The sequence below is a fragment of the Rhipicephalus sanguineus genome, chromosome 10 (genome assembly GCF_013339695.2).
Source record: "Rhipicephalus sanguineus isolate Rsan-2018 chromosome 10, BIME_Rsan_1.4, whole genome shotgun sequence".
In the NCBI taxonomy this organism is placed as follows: Eukaryota; Metazoa; Arthropoda; class Arachnida; order Ixodida; family Ixodidae; genus Rhipicephalus; species Rhipicephalus sanguineus.
The window spans coordinates 76,518,965-76,534,225 of NC_051185.1; the positions used below are offsets into that span (position 1 = coordinate 76,518,965).

The window sequence follows — 15,261 nt, forward strand, 5'->3', positions numbered from 1 at the left end:
GCAGCATGCAGCCTGGAATTTACAATTAATTTTCGCAGATAGCTAGAAATCGCTCGCTCTTCTCTCAACAAATGATGCCATAATCGAAAATCACTGCAGCTGCCACGGCATACCTGTGCTGCACACTGAAAGTAAGCCGTGCGTTCACGAAAAAAAAGAGAAGAGAATGTGCTTAAGGTCATGATGTGCACTGATCAACAGGACATAGCTTTTTGCCCCCTCGTCATCCCCCCTCCCCTTCTGCGTAGCTTTCAGCACGCTCGCTGGTACAAAAGGAGACAGAAAGCACTTAAAACATGCGACAAAGCCTTGTAACTCCAATTGCACTTGATGGATTCTAAACATTTGTACTGCAGTCGATTCTTGAGGCAATAAACGCCTTTAATGAAGTCATTCAATGACTACTCGGAAGAGTGTTGCAGAGCCCCTTTAGCACTATTAAACGTAGGACCTTGTATGCCTCATCGAAACCTATCTGCAGAAAGAAGCAAACGAGCATCCTAGGAACAAACTTGTGTTCTCCTGAATTATTCACAATGCTCAATAGTGTTCAGGACCGAACATAATCGCTTCAACAAAGGCATCCGACTACTGTACAAAAACTGCGTGAAGCTGTGCTTGTGTGGCATGTGTTCAAGTTCCAGCCTACCATGAGGTCCACTAATATCAGCATTAAAAAGCTCCCGCAAGTCCTACAGAGAAGTTGTGAAAAAGTCAACAGGTGTGCACATTCTGTAAACCTGAAACATCTCTTTGAAAAATTGAAGGTTTCAACATGTTCTGCGGTTTGTACATTTGGAATGATTCTGAAGACAAAATAAGCGCGGTGAAACCAAATTTTCAATGAACAATGCAGGGTTGCTTGGCACTCAAGGGGATGGCTGCCTGGATATGCTCACTCAAGGGAATACATATGAAGCGGTCTGTGCCTGAAGCATCATCGCGGAGGCATCGAGGAGAAGAAGAAGATGCTTGTTTTTAGAACAGGGATAATAAATGGCGGAAGACATCCGTCTCTATCCAGCTCAATGTATGAGTAAATTACCTTAAAGGAACGCTACATTTTGGCGCAGCCGTCAATCGAACATGTGGGTGACATTCTTCGTCGATCGAACGTCACCAAGTGGGATAACCTTCTCCAGCTACCAAGTGGAAGGTGAGCCAGTGAAGAACATTGGCCGAGATGCGACAACCGATACCCTCGTTCAGTCGGTGTTGCAAAGAGCTTCAATTAGCCGCGAAGAACTTCTACAGACGGGATCCGCCAGGCTGGCCCTGCAGCTGGACGAGCTCGAGGACTGGGTCTTGAAGCCTTCGCGCCGACACACACCGTTCAGAAGGAAGCATCGGCGGAGGTGAGCTTTTTTACGAACCTCATCGAGCAACAACAACGACAGATGACGCAGCAGACTGAATTTCTCGCAAACGTAATGAGATTGAATGACCACCGACGAAACATAGTGGAACCAGATGTTTTCGAGGAAAGCTCCGCAGGCCCCAACTACTGGCTTTCGTTTTACGAATATGCATGCGAAAAAAATGGCTGGGTCTCTGACGACCAGAAGATTGAGAATATGCGCTGCTATCTTGGTGGTATAGCTAAAAAGTGGTATGACACGCAACTTCTGCTTGAACCACCAGCATGCTGGGAAAACTGGAAAATGATACTTTTGTCAATTTTCCATCGCAACGCTGTGGAATGTTGGGACGCGGCTCTGCGCTTCACGTACCGGTGTGGTTCGTTGCTAGGATATGTTCTTGAGAAACGGCGCTTGTTGTACGAAGCGGAGCCTAAGCTCGCACCACCGGTAGCGGGAGCTTTAATTATGCAAGGGCTATGCGTCGATGTCCGCAGCCAAGTTCAAATAAGAGACCCGAGGACATTTGAAGATCTCCTACAGTGCCTGGAATTCGTGTCGCCAACAGCTGAATTGCCGCAAGAACTACCGCCCTGTAAAACAGAACAGGTTTCTAATTCAGCTGAATTGAACACAGCACATGAACTGAACGCCCATGAGCAGTTAGTTCATGTGTCTAGCTCGTCACCTTGTCTAAAGGAAAGCTCATACCACCATAGCAAGGGTCATAGTGGCACACTGTCAGTACCTCAACTGTCGCCGCCGAGAGAACCAGAGGCCTATGAAGAGCCCCAAACGACAGGCTTGTACGATACAGTCTACGTCGTGTCCACTTGCTTGCTCCACGTTCCTGTTAAAGTCAATGACGTGGAAATGAAAGCCCTCGTCGACAGTGGAGCATCTGTGTTGATAATAAACAAGAGGCTCGTGGACGTCAGCAGCCTGCATGCTGGAGGGACTCTGCGCGTTCAGGGATATGATGGGGCTGTGAGTTCTCGTAATGAGTGGGCATCTGTAGTTCTCGAATTTCAAGGCCACAGAATTACAACCGATGCGTTGGTGCTGGCAGATGTCACTTACGAGTTCCTACTATCTCGCCCTGACATAAAGAAGTTAAAGATGAACATTTATTGGGACGACAAGGTTCTAATTGAAGACCACCTAGGAACAAAGGATGAGATAGAGACGCCTCGACGCTTAAGACAAATTTACTGCGAGGAAGACATACAAACAAAGTACCCAGAGCTCTCCTGCATAGGAAACTACCCTCCAGCAATACGATTTCATGAGGTTCCTTTCGACCTCGCGGACAAAGCAATTGTTCGACGAAGTCCTTATAATATGTCCCGAGAAAAAAAGGTATGGTTGAAATCAGAGTTACAAGCGATGCTTGATGCTGGCATTATAAGACCTTCGGTGTCGCCATTTGCATCGCCAATAACTATTGCTCCGAAAGAAGACGGTAGTTTTCGTCTGTGCACAGATTACAGGGCTCTCAACCAGCAAACTGAGTTGATACCATACTCGATGCCTAGGATTGATGATATCATTGACGAGACCGGTGGTTGCCGTTGCTTTTCACGATTAGACCTTTGCAAAGGCTTCTGGCAGATTCCATTGAAGGAAGACACAAAGAAGTACACCGCGTTTATTACACCATTTGACTTATATGAATACAACCGGCTGCCGTTCGGGCGGAAGAATTCCCCAGCCTGGTTTCAAAAGATCATGAACGAAATCCTGAAGCTGTATTTGGGCATGTTCTGCAATGTTTACATCGACGACATAATTGTTTATTCGAAGACCAAAGAAGAACATCGGGAACATCTGTCCTTAATTTTGCAAGCTCTGAGTGTTGCAAGTCTTAAAGTGAACTTTAAGAAAAGTGCCTTCTTCCAAGAAAAGGTAGTGTTCCTCGGAAGAGTCTTCGACGGTTCTACGAAAAGCACAAAGCAGGAATCTGTTGAGAGAATCTCAAAATTGGTAAAGCCCTATGACATACATTCATTGCGTGTTTTTCTGGGTCTGGCCGGACACTTTCGGTCCTTCATTAAAAACTATGCTATTAAAAACGAGATGTCTCACACGCTTGACCCAGAAAGGTATACCGTTCCAATGGGATGGCGACTGTGAAAGGGCTTACTCTGACCTTGTGAAGATAATATCGTCGGACCCTATCCTACGGATACCAGACTTCTCCTTACCATTTGTGCTGAATACAGACGCATCACATTATGCGACTGGAGCAGTCCTCTACCAGAAGCTACCAAACTTGAAGAACCAAAAACATTATGTAGTAGGATATTACAGCTATACAGTAAAAGCTCGTTAATTCGACTCTCGTTAATTCGGAAAATCGGTTAATTCGGACACGTCATCTGGTCCCTGTAAATATACGCATCACTCTATGAGACTGGGCGCTCGTTATTTCGGACAGATTTGACCGCAAATCGGATAATTCGGCGACTTTCGGGCCGCTGGCGAGGCTCGAAAACGAAAAAAGAAAATTCGGAACAAAAGTGAAGCTCAAACGCAGCATCGCCATGGACATCAATTATCGACTTGGCTTGGATTGAGACTGGTTGAACACCTTTTTTTCGCGTGTGCATTTTGTTGCTTTGTTCCCGTTGGTGTGCTGCATGGTGTGCTGCATCATTGATCGCCGACTTATCGAGGAACGTTTCAGTACGGCTCCTTTAGCTTGATCGTTGCTGGTGCTTTTGTGCTGACTTCTCGTGCGACCGCACTCTCCGCCGATGGCAACGCCGGCGAAGGGGCCCAAGTACGAGGCCAAGGACTTCACCACGAAAGTAGAAATTTTGCGTGCTCTGAATAACGGGATCTCCCGACGAGAAGTGATAAAGAGTGATGAAAGGGGATCCTTCAATCGGCGGCAAGAAGCAAGGAACGAGTAACCGTACTTTTAATCCCCCAACGTGACGGGAACAGAGCGCTTGCCGCTTCTCGTTATCGGAAAGGTTCAAAAGCCACGCTGCTTTAAGAACATCAACAATCTTCCCGTGGATTACCGTGCCAACCGAAAAGCGTGGATGACGGGTGAAACTTTTGCGGTACTGCAGATATCATGCGAGCTGCTGAGCACCTTGAAGGGCTCAGAAAAATTGTGTCCGCGCGAATTTCTGCTCGAAAACAGACAAGCATCCGCGATTACTTTGTTAAGTAAAGGTATGTTGAAAAAACTCGTGCATTTATTGTGTTTATTTCGGCCATTCGATAATTCGGACATTCGGTTAATTCGGACATTTTTTCCGGTCCCTAGAAATCCGAATTAACGAGCTTTTGCTGTACAATGAAGCCGGCTGAAGTGAACTACTCGACCACAGAAAAGGAAGCGCTGGCCGTACTGAAAGCTGTACAGTATTTTCGAACGTACCTAGAGGGTGCAAAATTTACCCTCTTTACAGACCACCAAGCATTGACTCACCTACTCGGTATGACACAACCAAAAGGCCGCATCGCTAGGTGGGTAAATTATCTGCAACAGTTTGATTTCGTCATGTCACATCATCCAGGTCCTCTACTCACTGATGCGGATGCGCTGTCCAGGCTTCTCATACTAACCGCACTTGACAATCCTCTACAAATTAATCACACAAAGCTCTGGGAAGGTACCGAAGAAATGAAATTCATTAATGGAAAATATCATGTGCCACCAACAATGATTACCAAGATTTTGCATCTTAACCACGACACCCCCGAATCAGGCGGACATGACGGTTTTTGGCGCACGTACGGCAAACTACTGAAAAGATTTAAGTGGCCAGGTATGAAAAATGACATCAGGACCTATATCCGTACATGTCACGAGTGCCAAACGAACAAAGTCAAATACAAGCAGCCCACGGACGTTATGATAACAACAGATTACTCCAGTGTCCCATTCGACGTTGTTCACTTGGACTTCGCGGAGCTCAAAAAGAAAGGGGAAGGGGTCAGGAAGACGCAAGCTTTCCTGCTCGCTATCGATGAGTGCACGAGAATGGTTACGGCCAGGGCAGGAAAGGAAGACGCCAACAGCATCATGGCTCTACTGAAGGCAGAATGTTTTCGGAATACGAAGACATTAGTTTGCGACAATGGTCCGGCTTTCCGTAGCACAAAGCTTTCAAAATGGGCGAACGACCACGGAGTGACAATCAAGTTTTGCGCACCGTACCACCCAGCTGCTAATGGCCTCGCTGAGCGTGCAATACGAGACGTCAAGCAGTATATGAAGATGTATCCGAATTTTCCTGGTGGTTGGAAATGCTGCCTCGAAGCCGCTGTGAGACATCACAAACCGTTCTTGCACTAGTGGTCTTGGATGCAGTCCTCTTTTTGCTGCTTCAGGGACTGTACCGGTGCTTCCAGCTGACCGCGAACTGGGCCTTCTTGAAAACCTGGTGCTTTTTGAGAAAAAGAAAACGGAGAAACAGCAAGAGGCGTACAAAAAGAAAATGAAGAAAAACTTCGACAGCAGACGGAGTAGTGACATACCAGACATACAACCTGGAGACTTCGTCCTGGTGCGGAAAGGAATAAGGAGTTCCAATGAGAAGTTCTGTGGGCCCTTTCAAGTCATCAAGACGGCTTCGCAACGGGGTATCTTGAAGACCATCTGGTACCTGGGAGTCTCTGGGCACACAGAATGCGCCTCCATCAGCAATATTCTTAAATATTACACCAGGAGGTGTGAACAATGAAGTCCGGGAGAGTGAAGCGGTCTGTGCCTGAAGCATCATCGCGGAGGCATCGAGGAGAAGAAGAAGATGCTTGTTTTTAGAACAGGGATAATAAATGGCGGAAGACATCCGTCTCTATCCAGCTCAATGTATGAGTAAATTACCTTAAAGGAACGCTACAACATAGTACATACTTGCCAACCTAAGGATCTAGAAAATCGGGAGCCTTGTGGAGGGGGGGGGGGGGGGGGGCAGGTGACAACAATACACATAAACACACGCAGTAACACTTTTGGATGCCAGTGATCATGCAGGCATTCGTAATAATAGCGCACATGTGCAATGATGTGCAACGACCCTTGGAATCCCCAAACTTGAGTAGCCCGTTGCCACACTTAGCACGCTTCACTGCACAACATTCCATGACAGCGAAGCTAACTGCATACGCCGCAGTGCAGTGCTATGGCAAGTTTATCGTTGAGATAAAGATAACATGGCCAACCGTAAGTAACCAAGGCCACACGCAAACGCTGTGGCCTTCCCTCCCTTTGAGTCAGGGGGTAGAGAAGAGGGTTGCTCGGCAAGCTGTAGGGGTTCCTCAAGGCCAGAAATCTTTATAAGAACTGTTCTTTGTTATTTTTATTTCAAGTGGGTTTAGGGCTGCTTATTGGAAGATTTATGGATGCGCCCATACAATCGGGAGTGCTGGTCAGAAATCGGGAGTCGCCCGGACAAATCAGGAGAGTTGGCAAGTACAATAAGATGCTATGTCAACCAACCATCTCGAGCTAACCCTCGCGATATCCTCAACATTGGCATGTGGCTGTGCACGGCTTACCGCAGTGGCAAGCTCGTTCTCAGACATGTCCTCCATGAAGACTGGTTTCTCGGCAGGCTCAGACGGCAGTGCTTCCTTGGTACCCATGAGAAGCACCACTGCACCCTGTGAACAATCAAAAGAATCCATTAAAGGGGCCCTCCAACACTTTTGAAGCACCTATTTTTTATTTGTGTTTTAGGTAGACTGATGGCTGGCGATAATTTTAGCACAGGTCTAAGCACCGATATCAAATGATTTACTATTTTAATCGCACAATAAAGTCACTACATCGCTGCCGACCGCATCAGCGCGTAGTGGCGCTCACCAGAACTATTGCAGGTGGAAATGACGACGCAGCGCACCAGCTTATGATTGGATAAATGTAACGCTAGAAGCAATCATGGTGTGGCATCAAAGCTGAGATTACTATTGGGTTTCCCCCCCATTTTTCTTTTCTGTGCTTTTTCAATTAACTTCAAATAGACGCCGTTGCAGCAAAAAAGATCGCTACAACTACAAAGCATGACAGAGGCGCTGGCTGCCATTTCACCTGTTTTTTTTTTTTTTTTGCCTGCGTGGGTCGGATGTCCATACAAAACGCTTCTCTGTCTTCCCTCTTTTTGCTTCTGTACGTTTGCGAGCTGCCTCTTTCCACATGTGTGGTAGGCTCTTGATTGTTGTTGAAGCGGTGCAAGTAATCCTCCTCGTTGAATGACCTTGCAGTTTGTCGGGTGGCTCACCGAAAAACCCATTAGGGGTGACTCTGTTTCCCCGCCCTTGGCCCTCCACCCATTCCCTTCTCAGAATGAGAGGAGGGAATGACATGGAATATCGGTGTAAGGAACAGCCGACAAAGCCTCACCAGCCTCGCTTCAAAGCAGTAGCACTCGCTCAAGTTCTGACAAGCCAGGCATCAAGCACCACATCAGTTACCATGGCAATGACGTCAACGATATGTTGGAAAGCACAAGCAACAATAGTGTGCAAGCTTCCCCTATGTAGGAACTTTCAGCTCATTTCATTGGAGCTCTCCAAAACTTCACAGGGCAAGTGAAATGTGGTCATATTACCCCGCGAAAATCCGAGTTGAGGGTAGGCATTTTTTTTCTTCTAATTTGAATTTTCTACATCGAATAACTTCAGACTGCGTGACGCTGTTGCTGCCGTTCTTGCTGCACTAACCTGTTTGCACTTCAGTCTATGCAACCCATGAGTAAAAAATGGGGCATTGAAGAGTGTTGGAGAACCCCTTTAAAAGGGTACTGACACCAATTTTCGAAGCCAAGTTTACTCTACCATACGAATCTCCTGAACACAGAGACAGCTCTGAGCAAGTGTGAAGCTCAGTTAATGCTGATATTTTATTTCGATACTGAATTTGATTTCCACATGGTGCATCTACAGACTACTGATATCAACACTATCATGCCGGAAGGCTACAGTATCAATTCTAGCGACTTCACGCACCAGTACAGCTAGGTGTGATGACACCGCATACCAAACACGTTCAAAATGGCCGCCCATGTGTCGCCAACAGAGCCATGGAGTGGAGCAGACGAGAAGCTCATACCGCATTGCAACGTCAGGGTACAGTAGGAGCCGACACTAGTTTTTAAGAACATGTAATTAATTTTTCAGGGCACACTCATGCTTACCAGTACATTTTCTAGGTTCTTGAAGACTTGGTCTTTCATTTGATGCAAAGGAACGACTACTGAAAGCTTTCCTGTCAGCACCCCTTTAAAAGAGTGGCAGATTACGCTAGTATTTGGAATTTCATGATTGCTGGCAAGAGCCACAGCGCTAAGCTAAACACGACTGAGCTGGTGAAGTTGGTGGGAGAAGTGCTGCAAAACAGGCGGCCGCATACAAACTGTACAACAGACCCCGAAACGAAGAGAAGACGAACAGGGTAACAGCGACTCACATCTTTGAGCTGTATGTTTCCCCAGTCATGGTCCTGTAAAGATAAGACACGGTTACAGAACTGCAGAGATAGCACAGAAGCAGCATTTATGCACAAATTGGAAGTATTAGAATGCGCAAATAAGTAGACACGATCATGAGAGCGGGTAGGGGAATAAGCTTTTGTGAGAATGAGGAAACGTGTCTTCTCAAAGTCGTTGACTGCTCGATAAAGAAGGTTTACAAGAATTCCACTATCATTTCCAGCGGCGCACTTTGTGACCTACAAATGTCACTCTGAAAAGCAGCCCGCAGTACGGTTGGTGCAAGGCACTGTTTATTTGCAACCAGAGGGCCTCCTTAATCAGTCTGGTTGAACTTGAGTCTGATAGCAATGGGAATTTTTAACTTTCTCTTTCCCTCTCGTCTATGCTGGCTGCAACAGAGGTGTTGAGGCTAGACCAGTGACAATATTGTCACGTGGTCGTGACGTCGACGAAGACAGCAGTCGGCGTTTGCAGGATGAAACTGTTTATTTGGCCGAACTTGTGGCTGGAAGATGAGAACTAGCACTACAGCAATACACGCTGTACAATAATAGCGGCAAACAGGGCGTCGTCCGTCGATCAACTGACAAGCGGTCAAGCGCGTTGGCTTTTATACAGGCGCTATGGAATTTTCCAGCAATATCGCTGGTGGCAGCGTTATCTCTCGACAAAGCTGGAACATTCGCGTGCGGCGCGCAGTCTTAACAAAACGATCTACCAAAATCGTGAAGCTTCTCGAACACTGCTTCGGGGCCAGCGTCGAGCGTTGATAACCGTCCTTGCTGGTCAAACTCGAACACATCAAAATAAAGAAGAAGAAGGCGTGGCATTGCCCCCCTCTGAAAAAAGCATCGTCCCGATGCTTGCAACAGAACATGGGAAGGAAAAAACAAGTGCATACACAAATAAATTACAATAACAAAGGAAGAAGTAGAGTCCCCAGGTTCGCTAACGCGCAAAAAACGGCTTAAGGTGCACGACATGGACGACTTCAGGTCATGCGCGGCGTCGCTGGGAGTTCGTAATGCCGTCCGGGACGACCTCGCGTCGGGCTGCAGCAGCATAGCTCATTGCTTGCAGCTGCGGCGGTGCCGGTTGAGGAACACCCAGTGATTGTTGGATTTCCTCGCGTACAACGTCCGCAATCGATGTCACTTCGGGCTGTGCGAAAGGTGCGAGCTTTCGCAGCTCCTCTCGCACGATGGCTCGGATCGTTTCGCGCAAGTCGTCGGAGCCGAGGGCATGAACTGCTGCGCTGTCTTGGAATGCGCGGCGATTGTACTGCCGAGTGCGCATCTCGAGCGTCTTCTCGATTGTTGTTGCCTCCGCGAGGAATTCTTGGATGGTCTTGGGTGGGTTTCTGATTAGTCCCGCAAACAGCTCCTGCTTGATTCCTCGCATGAGGAAGCGAACTTTCTTCTCCTCGGGCATCTCAGGGTCTGCGTGGCGGAACAGTCTCGTCATTTCTTCTGTGAAGAGTGCCACGTTTTCGTTTGGCAGCTGCACGCGGGTTTCGAGCAGAGCCTCGGCCCTCTCCTTGCGGACAACGCTGGTGAATGTTGCCAGGAACCTGCTGCGAAAAACGTCCCATGTTGTCAGGGTTCGCTCTTGGTTCTCGAACCACGTTCTAGCTGCGTCCTCCAAGGCGAAGTAGACATGCTGTAGCTTGTCTTCACTGCTCCAGGAATTGAAAAGGGTGACTCGGTCGTAGGTTTCGAGCCAGCTTTCCGGGTCTTCGAACGATGATCCGCGGAAGGTTGGCGGCTCCTTGGGCTGGCGAAAAAGGATTGGCGCGGGCTGCACGTGGTCGGTCATCGTCGCTGTGGTTGATGTTGAGATCTGCGGCTGCCTGGGTTTTTCGGGAAGGAGCCCGTGCTCTGGCTGCAGTCCCTTCTGCCTGCAGCTTGTTCGACGATCCGGGATTTCCTTGCCGTCGTCCTCGTCGCGGCTTGGGCTTGGGTCAGCGCTCCGCGGTGGCGTCCGGATCATGAAGCAGCACCTCCACCAGATGTCACGTGGTCGTGACGTCGACGAAGACAGCAGTCGGCGTTTGCAGGATGAAACTGTTTATTTGGCCGAACTTGTGGCCGGAAAATGAGAACTAGCACTACAGCAATACACGCTGTACAATAATAGCGGCGAACAGGGCGTCGTCCGTCGATCAACTGACAAGCGGTCAAGCGCGTCGGCTTTTATACAGGCGCTATGGAACTTTCCAGCAATATCGCTGGTGGCGGCGTTATCTCTCGACAAAGCTGGAACATTCGCGTGCGGCGCGCAGTCTTAACAAAACGATCTACCAAAATCGTGAAGCTTCTCGAACACTGCTTCGGGGCCAGCGTCGAGCGTTGATAACCGTCCTTGCTGGTCAAACTCGAACACATCAAAATAAAAGAAGAAGAAGGCGTGGCAATATGAACAGCAGCCCTTTCCTTCTTTTCTCCTCAGCGCAAATAAACAGCCAATGAAAGGGATAATTGACCACCACCTGTCTGTAGCACACAGCCAGAAGGAAATCCAGATGAATTTCTCAGGAAGGAAAGCTACTGGTTGAAGAAAGGCTTACCAGCATGCTTCTTCTTGAAGCATTCTGGTTAGCTCAACTGGTAGAGTGACCGCTCCGGAAAGGTGCTGGTCTTGGGTTTGATCCACCGACCAGGACAAATTCTTCTTCAACTTGAAGCTTTCCTTTCTAAGAAATCCGTATGGATTTTCTTGCGATTTCCTGCTACAAACAGGTGGTTGTCACTATCCCTTTCATAACCCTTCTGCCAGCTAGCTGGATTCCACAGAACTTATATGCAATAAACAACCAATGCCACAGCAAAAGTCACTACACTTCAGATGACTGATGGGCTAGCTTTCTACTGCACCTTGAGCACGGAGCCCTTGATGAGCACCTTCTGCCGGTCAGGCTCCACACCCGTCAGAGCAAACAGCTGCGCCTTGAACAGCATGGGCTCCTCTCGGGTGTCCACTTCCACGTTTTGGTACGTCTCCTTGCCCCACTTCACCTTGACTGCGATTGACAGACCGGTCATTGCATTCGTGTAAATTTATACCTACTCCAACGTTGCCCGCTTCCTCCTAATTGTCATTACTCATTGTCTTACATGTCAGTGTCATTACTCGTGGAGCAAAGACCTGGTGAACCTAGCTCCCAGTAGCAACTTTCGATGTCATTACTGAATCATAGGTCAGAAAAAAGAAGTGGAGCTCACTCGGACTCAGACTAACTGAAATTTTTCTCAACCACTCTCGCGGACTCAAACTCGCCAAAGTTTTACCCACATTGAGCTCACTTACACTCGGACACACGGCTCGCTCTTAGTCTGAGTGATTCGACTCATGAGTGAGTTTGCCGACCTATGCATTGAATTAATTTTCTTACAGCTCTTCGGTGAATAAGGTTGTTTTTAATGAGTATTACTAGCATTACTACAAGACACAATTGCTGAGTTCACCCTGTTCCACACGTCTACGACGCAGGCAGTTAGTGATTAGTGTAAGAAGAGTTCAGAAACAGTTGAGCTCTCACAAACCTTCTTCTTCTTTAAGGCGGACCTGTTTGTTAACACTGTGCATATCGGTGGCCAACGAGTGTTGATGCCGCTGTTCCACTTTTCAAGAATTTCTGTTTAGACAAGTCTCACTTATCTAGAAAGTAGCACTGTCTTTTTCTTTTGATCTTTACAGTTAAATCCGGTTGCTTTTCTGTTTGGCCGGAATTGAACGATGACAAGCACAACTATGAATGAGGTCTTCACCAATATCGTGCTGTGACATACTGAAGACGTGTACAAGATATCAAGAAATTTGTGACATTGTGCATACGTATCTAGTGTTAACCCAAGGAGCATGACATCTGTAAGATGGAACCAATGAGCAGTCACTGGGAAGTGCAAATAAACTTCCAGCATTGAGCTAAAAGAGGATCTCTTCGACTAAGTCCAGAGTGACACAGCATTTCTTTGTCTGTGAGGGCTTGTGAAAAAGCAATCAAAATGCAGTTTGGGGTGAATGCACCTATTTTGTGAACCACTAGTGCGAAGTGCCCCAGACACTTCATTTGTGGTGCTTGCTATATTCATGTACGGCTTAATGGGGTGGGCCTTAGCACACCCCGATTACACACCATATGAAGCCAGCAGGTAATGAAGGCTTCTTGGATTCATACGGCTCTGTTTAACAAAAACTGGCCACTCAATCGACTCCCCTTCCTTTGTTCAATAGAGCCGCACACGTCATGCAATATGTAGATGTTCGGCAATTTCTGACACTCGAACACTGTGTACAATGAAGAATACAGGCAGGAAAACGCTCGTTTACACGAACACACACAAAAAGAAGCCACTGAACAAGCGTTTCTTCAAGCTTGCGCTACCGACAAGAAAAGCTAAATTCTTCATCTTGAAATTATTTGAAGCAGTTCACTACGGCGGCTCCCATTGCTCTTCGCGGTGTAACTGAAACCATTATACGCCGATAATGACAACTCATGGGCGATTGGCCACAGTTCCGAATATGGAGGAATGTCTTCAAATCGAAGCAAACACTGAGCGTTTTCGCGACGTCCAACGATGAAATGCGTGTTGAACATTTCGCCAACTTCGCACATTTGGCGCCCTAACGATCTCAACAGCAGTGACGCACGAAACAACGCGCCGCGGTAAATGTTGTAATCGATACGAGCTGCCGCATCATGCTTTCGTCAGCACTGCTACTGTTACCATTCCGACGCAGTGGTCGCAGTCGTTGTGCCCAAAGTTTCGAAAACAACTGACGCACAACTTTAGTTCGCGAGATCGTTCAAACAGCGTCAGACATACCGCGGGTACGAACTTCTAGATAAGATAGGTTTAGCGTCCGCTAACCTTAAACATCTAACACGAGGTCAAGTTAGTAATAAAAGCCAAACGGTTTTTTTTTTTTCGCGGATAGCAAGATAACGGAGCTAAACGGTGCCGGCTTTTGAGAAACTCATGCCGGCATGACAGCTAGGCGAGAAAAAAAAAGCGGCGACTCCAAACCTTTGTACATGGTCGCTACAGATGACGATCCGTTCCGGCGATGCCCTTCAGGTAAAGAACGCTGCTGTGCGAAGGGATCGAAGGTGTAGTCAGTCCCTCTGCAGATGCGAGAAGAAAAGAACTAACAAGTCATGTAGGTTGCAACAGTATCTCGTCAGCACGCCGGTGGTTTTGCACAGCGCCCGCCGGTGATTTCGCCGCAGGGCTCGTAGTACTAGGTAGGCGAATACGACAGACGATGTAAAAGTACGCGCAGGAACGGCAGTGTATCGGAGTCGCGTAAAGAGCAAGCCCCGAAACACGGCCACAAAGCACACACGTTTCGCGAGAAAATCACACAGTCACCCCCCGTCTCTATTCAGGCACCGCGCAATCAAAAAGTGAGCTGACGCCGTTTCAGCCGCGCCGTAGTCGCGCTGACAATAACCGTAATCAACTTCTAACGAGAAGTAACAAGCAGCTGTAGCAAAAAATAACTAATTAATCATTTTCATTGCTATACTTTGCGGCAAAATATATATTGCCAGAATAAGCGCAGGCGTTTTTGTAATTTGCAACAACGTAACCACACGCTTCAAGCCAACATAAACCGAAGCCTCAATTTTTTAAAGTTATTTAAGCCTCGTGTTTTAGTTATTGTTTTATTTTATAAAATAACACAAATAAAAAATATTGAAGCTTTAAAGGAGTCCTGACACAAAACTTTTCGCCCCGCGTTTTTTTGCTGCAATGTGTTGCTGGGGGCCTGTTAGTCAAAACACGGCACATGGTTTTCTGCAGCGCGTGACAGATAATTAATTACAAGCTCCTCATTACCGACACAGCCTCAGTTTCGGTTTGACAGAGCTCCAAAAACGACAAGCCGCCGGGTGCAACTATCACCACCTAGCGAGTGAAACGCTTGGTCACGTGAGCACAAAGAACGGTGACGCATTTCGGCGCGGTCTGTCGTCGTCGGGCTCATTGTCGTCTGATGGCGACGATTTTCTTGCGGCGGGGATGGAAGGAATTTTCGACGTGGCGAATCACTTCAGGTTTGACCCGCTTGCGAGGAGCGATTCGTCGGGAAGCGCGTCAAAACAGAAATGGCGGCTACGACGTCATCATAACTTGTACCGGTTGAAACGTTTACGTAGGGGAAGTAGGGGGGTCACCTCGGGTCACCTCTGAGGGTGTCAATGCACTAGGTGCGGCCTATAATGCTGGATCGCGCTCGCGAACTTCAAAATTCATATAAATACCTTCCAAGCTTTATTCGCTGTCGATATTTTGCAAATGGTACACACACGTACACGAGAATCGATCCAGCAGGCTTTCTCGGCCGCGAAATTTTGTGTCAGTACCCCTTTAAGTACTATTTTCTGATTTTACTTTGTAGATTTTTTTACGTGACTAATCTCATGTAAGATGACGCCACAA

General features: G+C 47.5%; 1 protein-coding gene across 1 annotated transcript in view; it reads right to left on the minus strand.

Annotated features, from left to right (window-relative positions):
• LOC119372149 (ubiquitin carboxyl-terminal hydrolase 14) overlaps positions 1-14,207 on the minus strand; it is a 43,401-nt gene extending 29,194 nt beyond the window's left edge. The window contains exons 1-4 of the mRNA XM_037642610.2: positions 13,843-14,207; positions 11,686-11,831; positions 8,788-8,820; positions 6,879-6,983 (exon numbers count right to left, since the gene is read on the minus strand). Of these exons, the coding sequence (XP_037498538.1) occupies positions 6,879-6,983; positions 8,788-8,820; positions 11,686-11,831; positions 13,843-13,852 (294 nt within the window). The 5' untranslated portion in view covers positions 13,853-14,207. The remainder of the gene's footprint in view (positions 1-6,878; positions 6,984-8,787; positions 8,821-11,685; positions 11,832-13,842) is intronic.
• Positions 14,208-15,261: the final 1,054 nt, after the last annotated feature.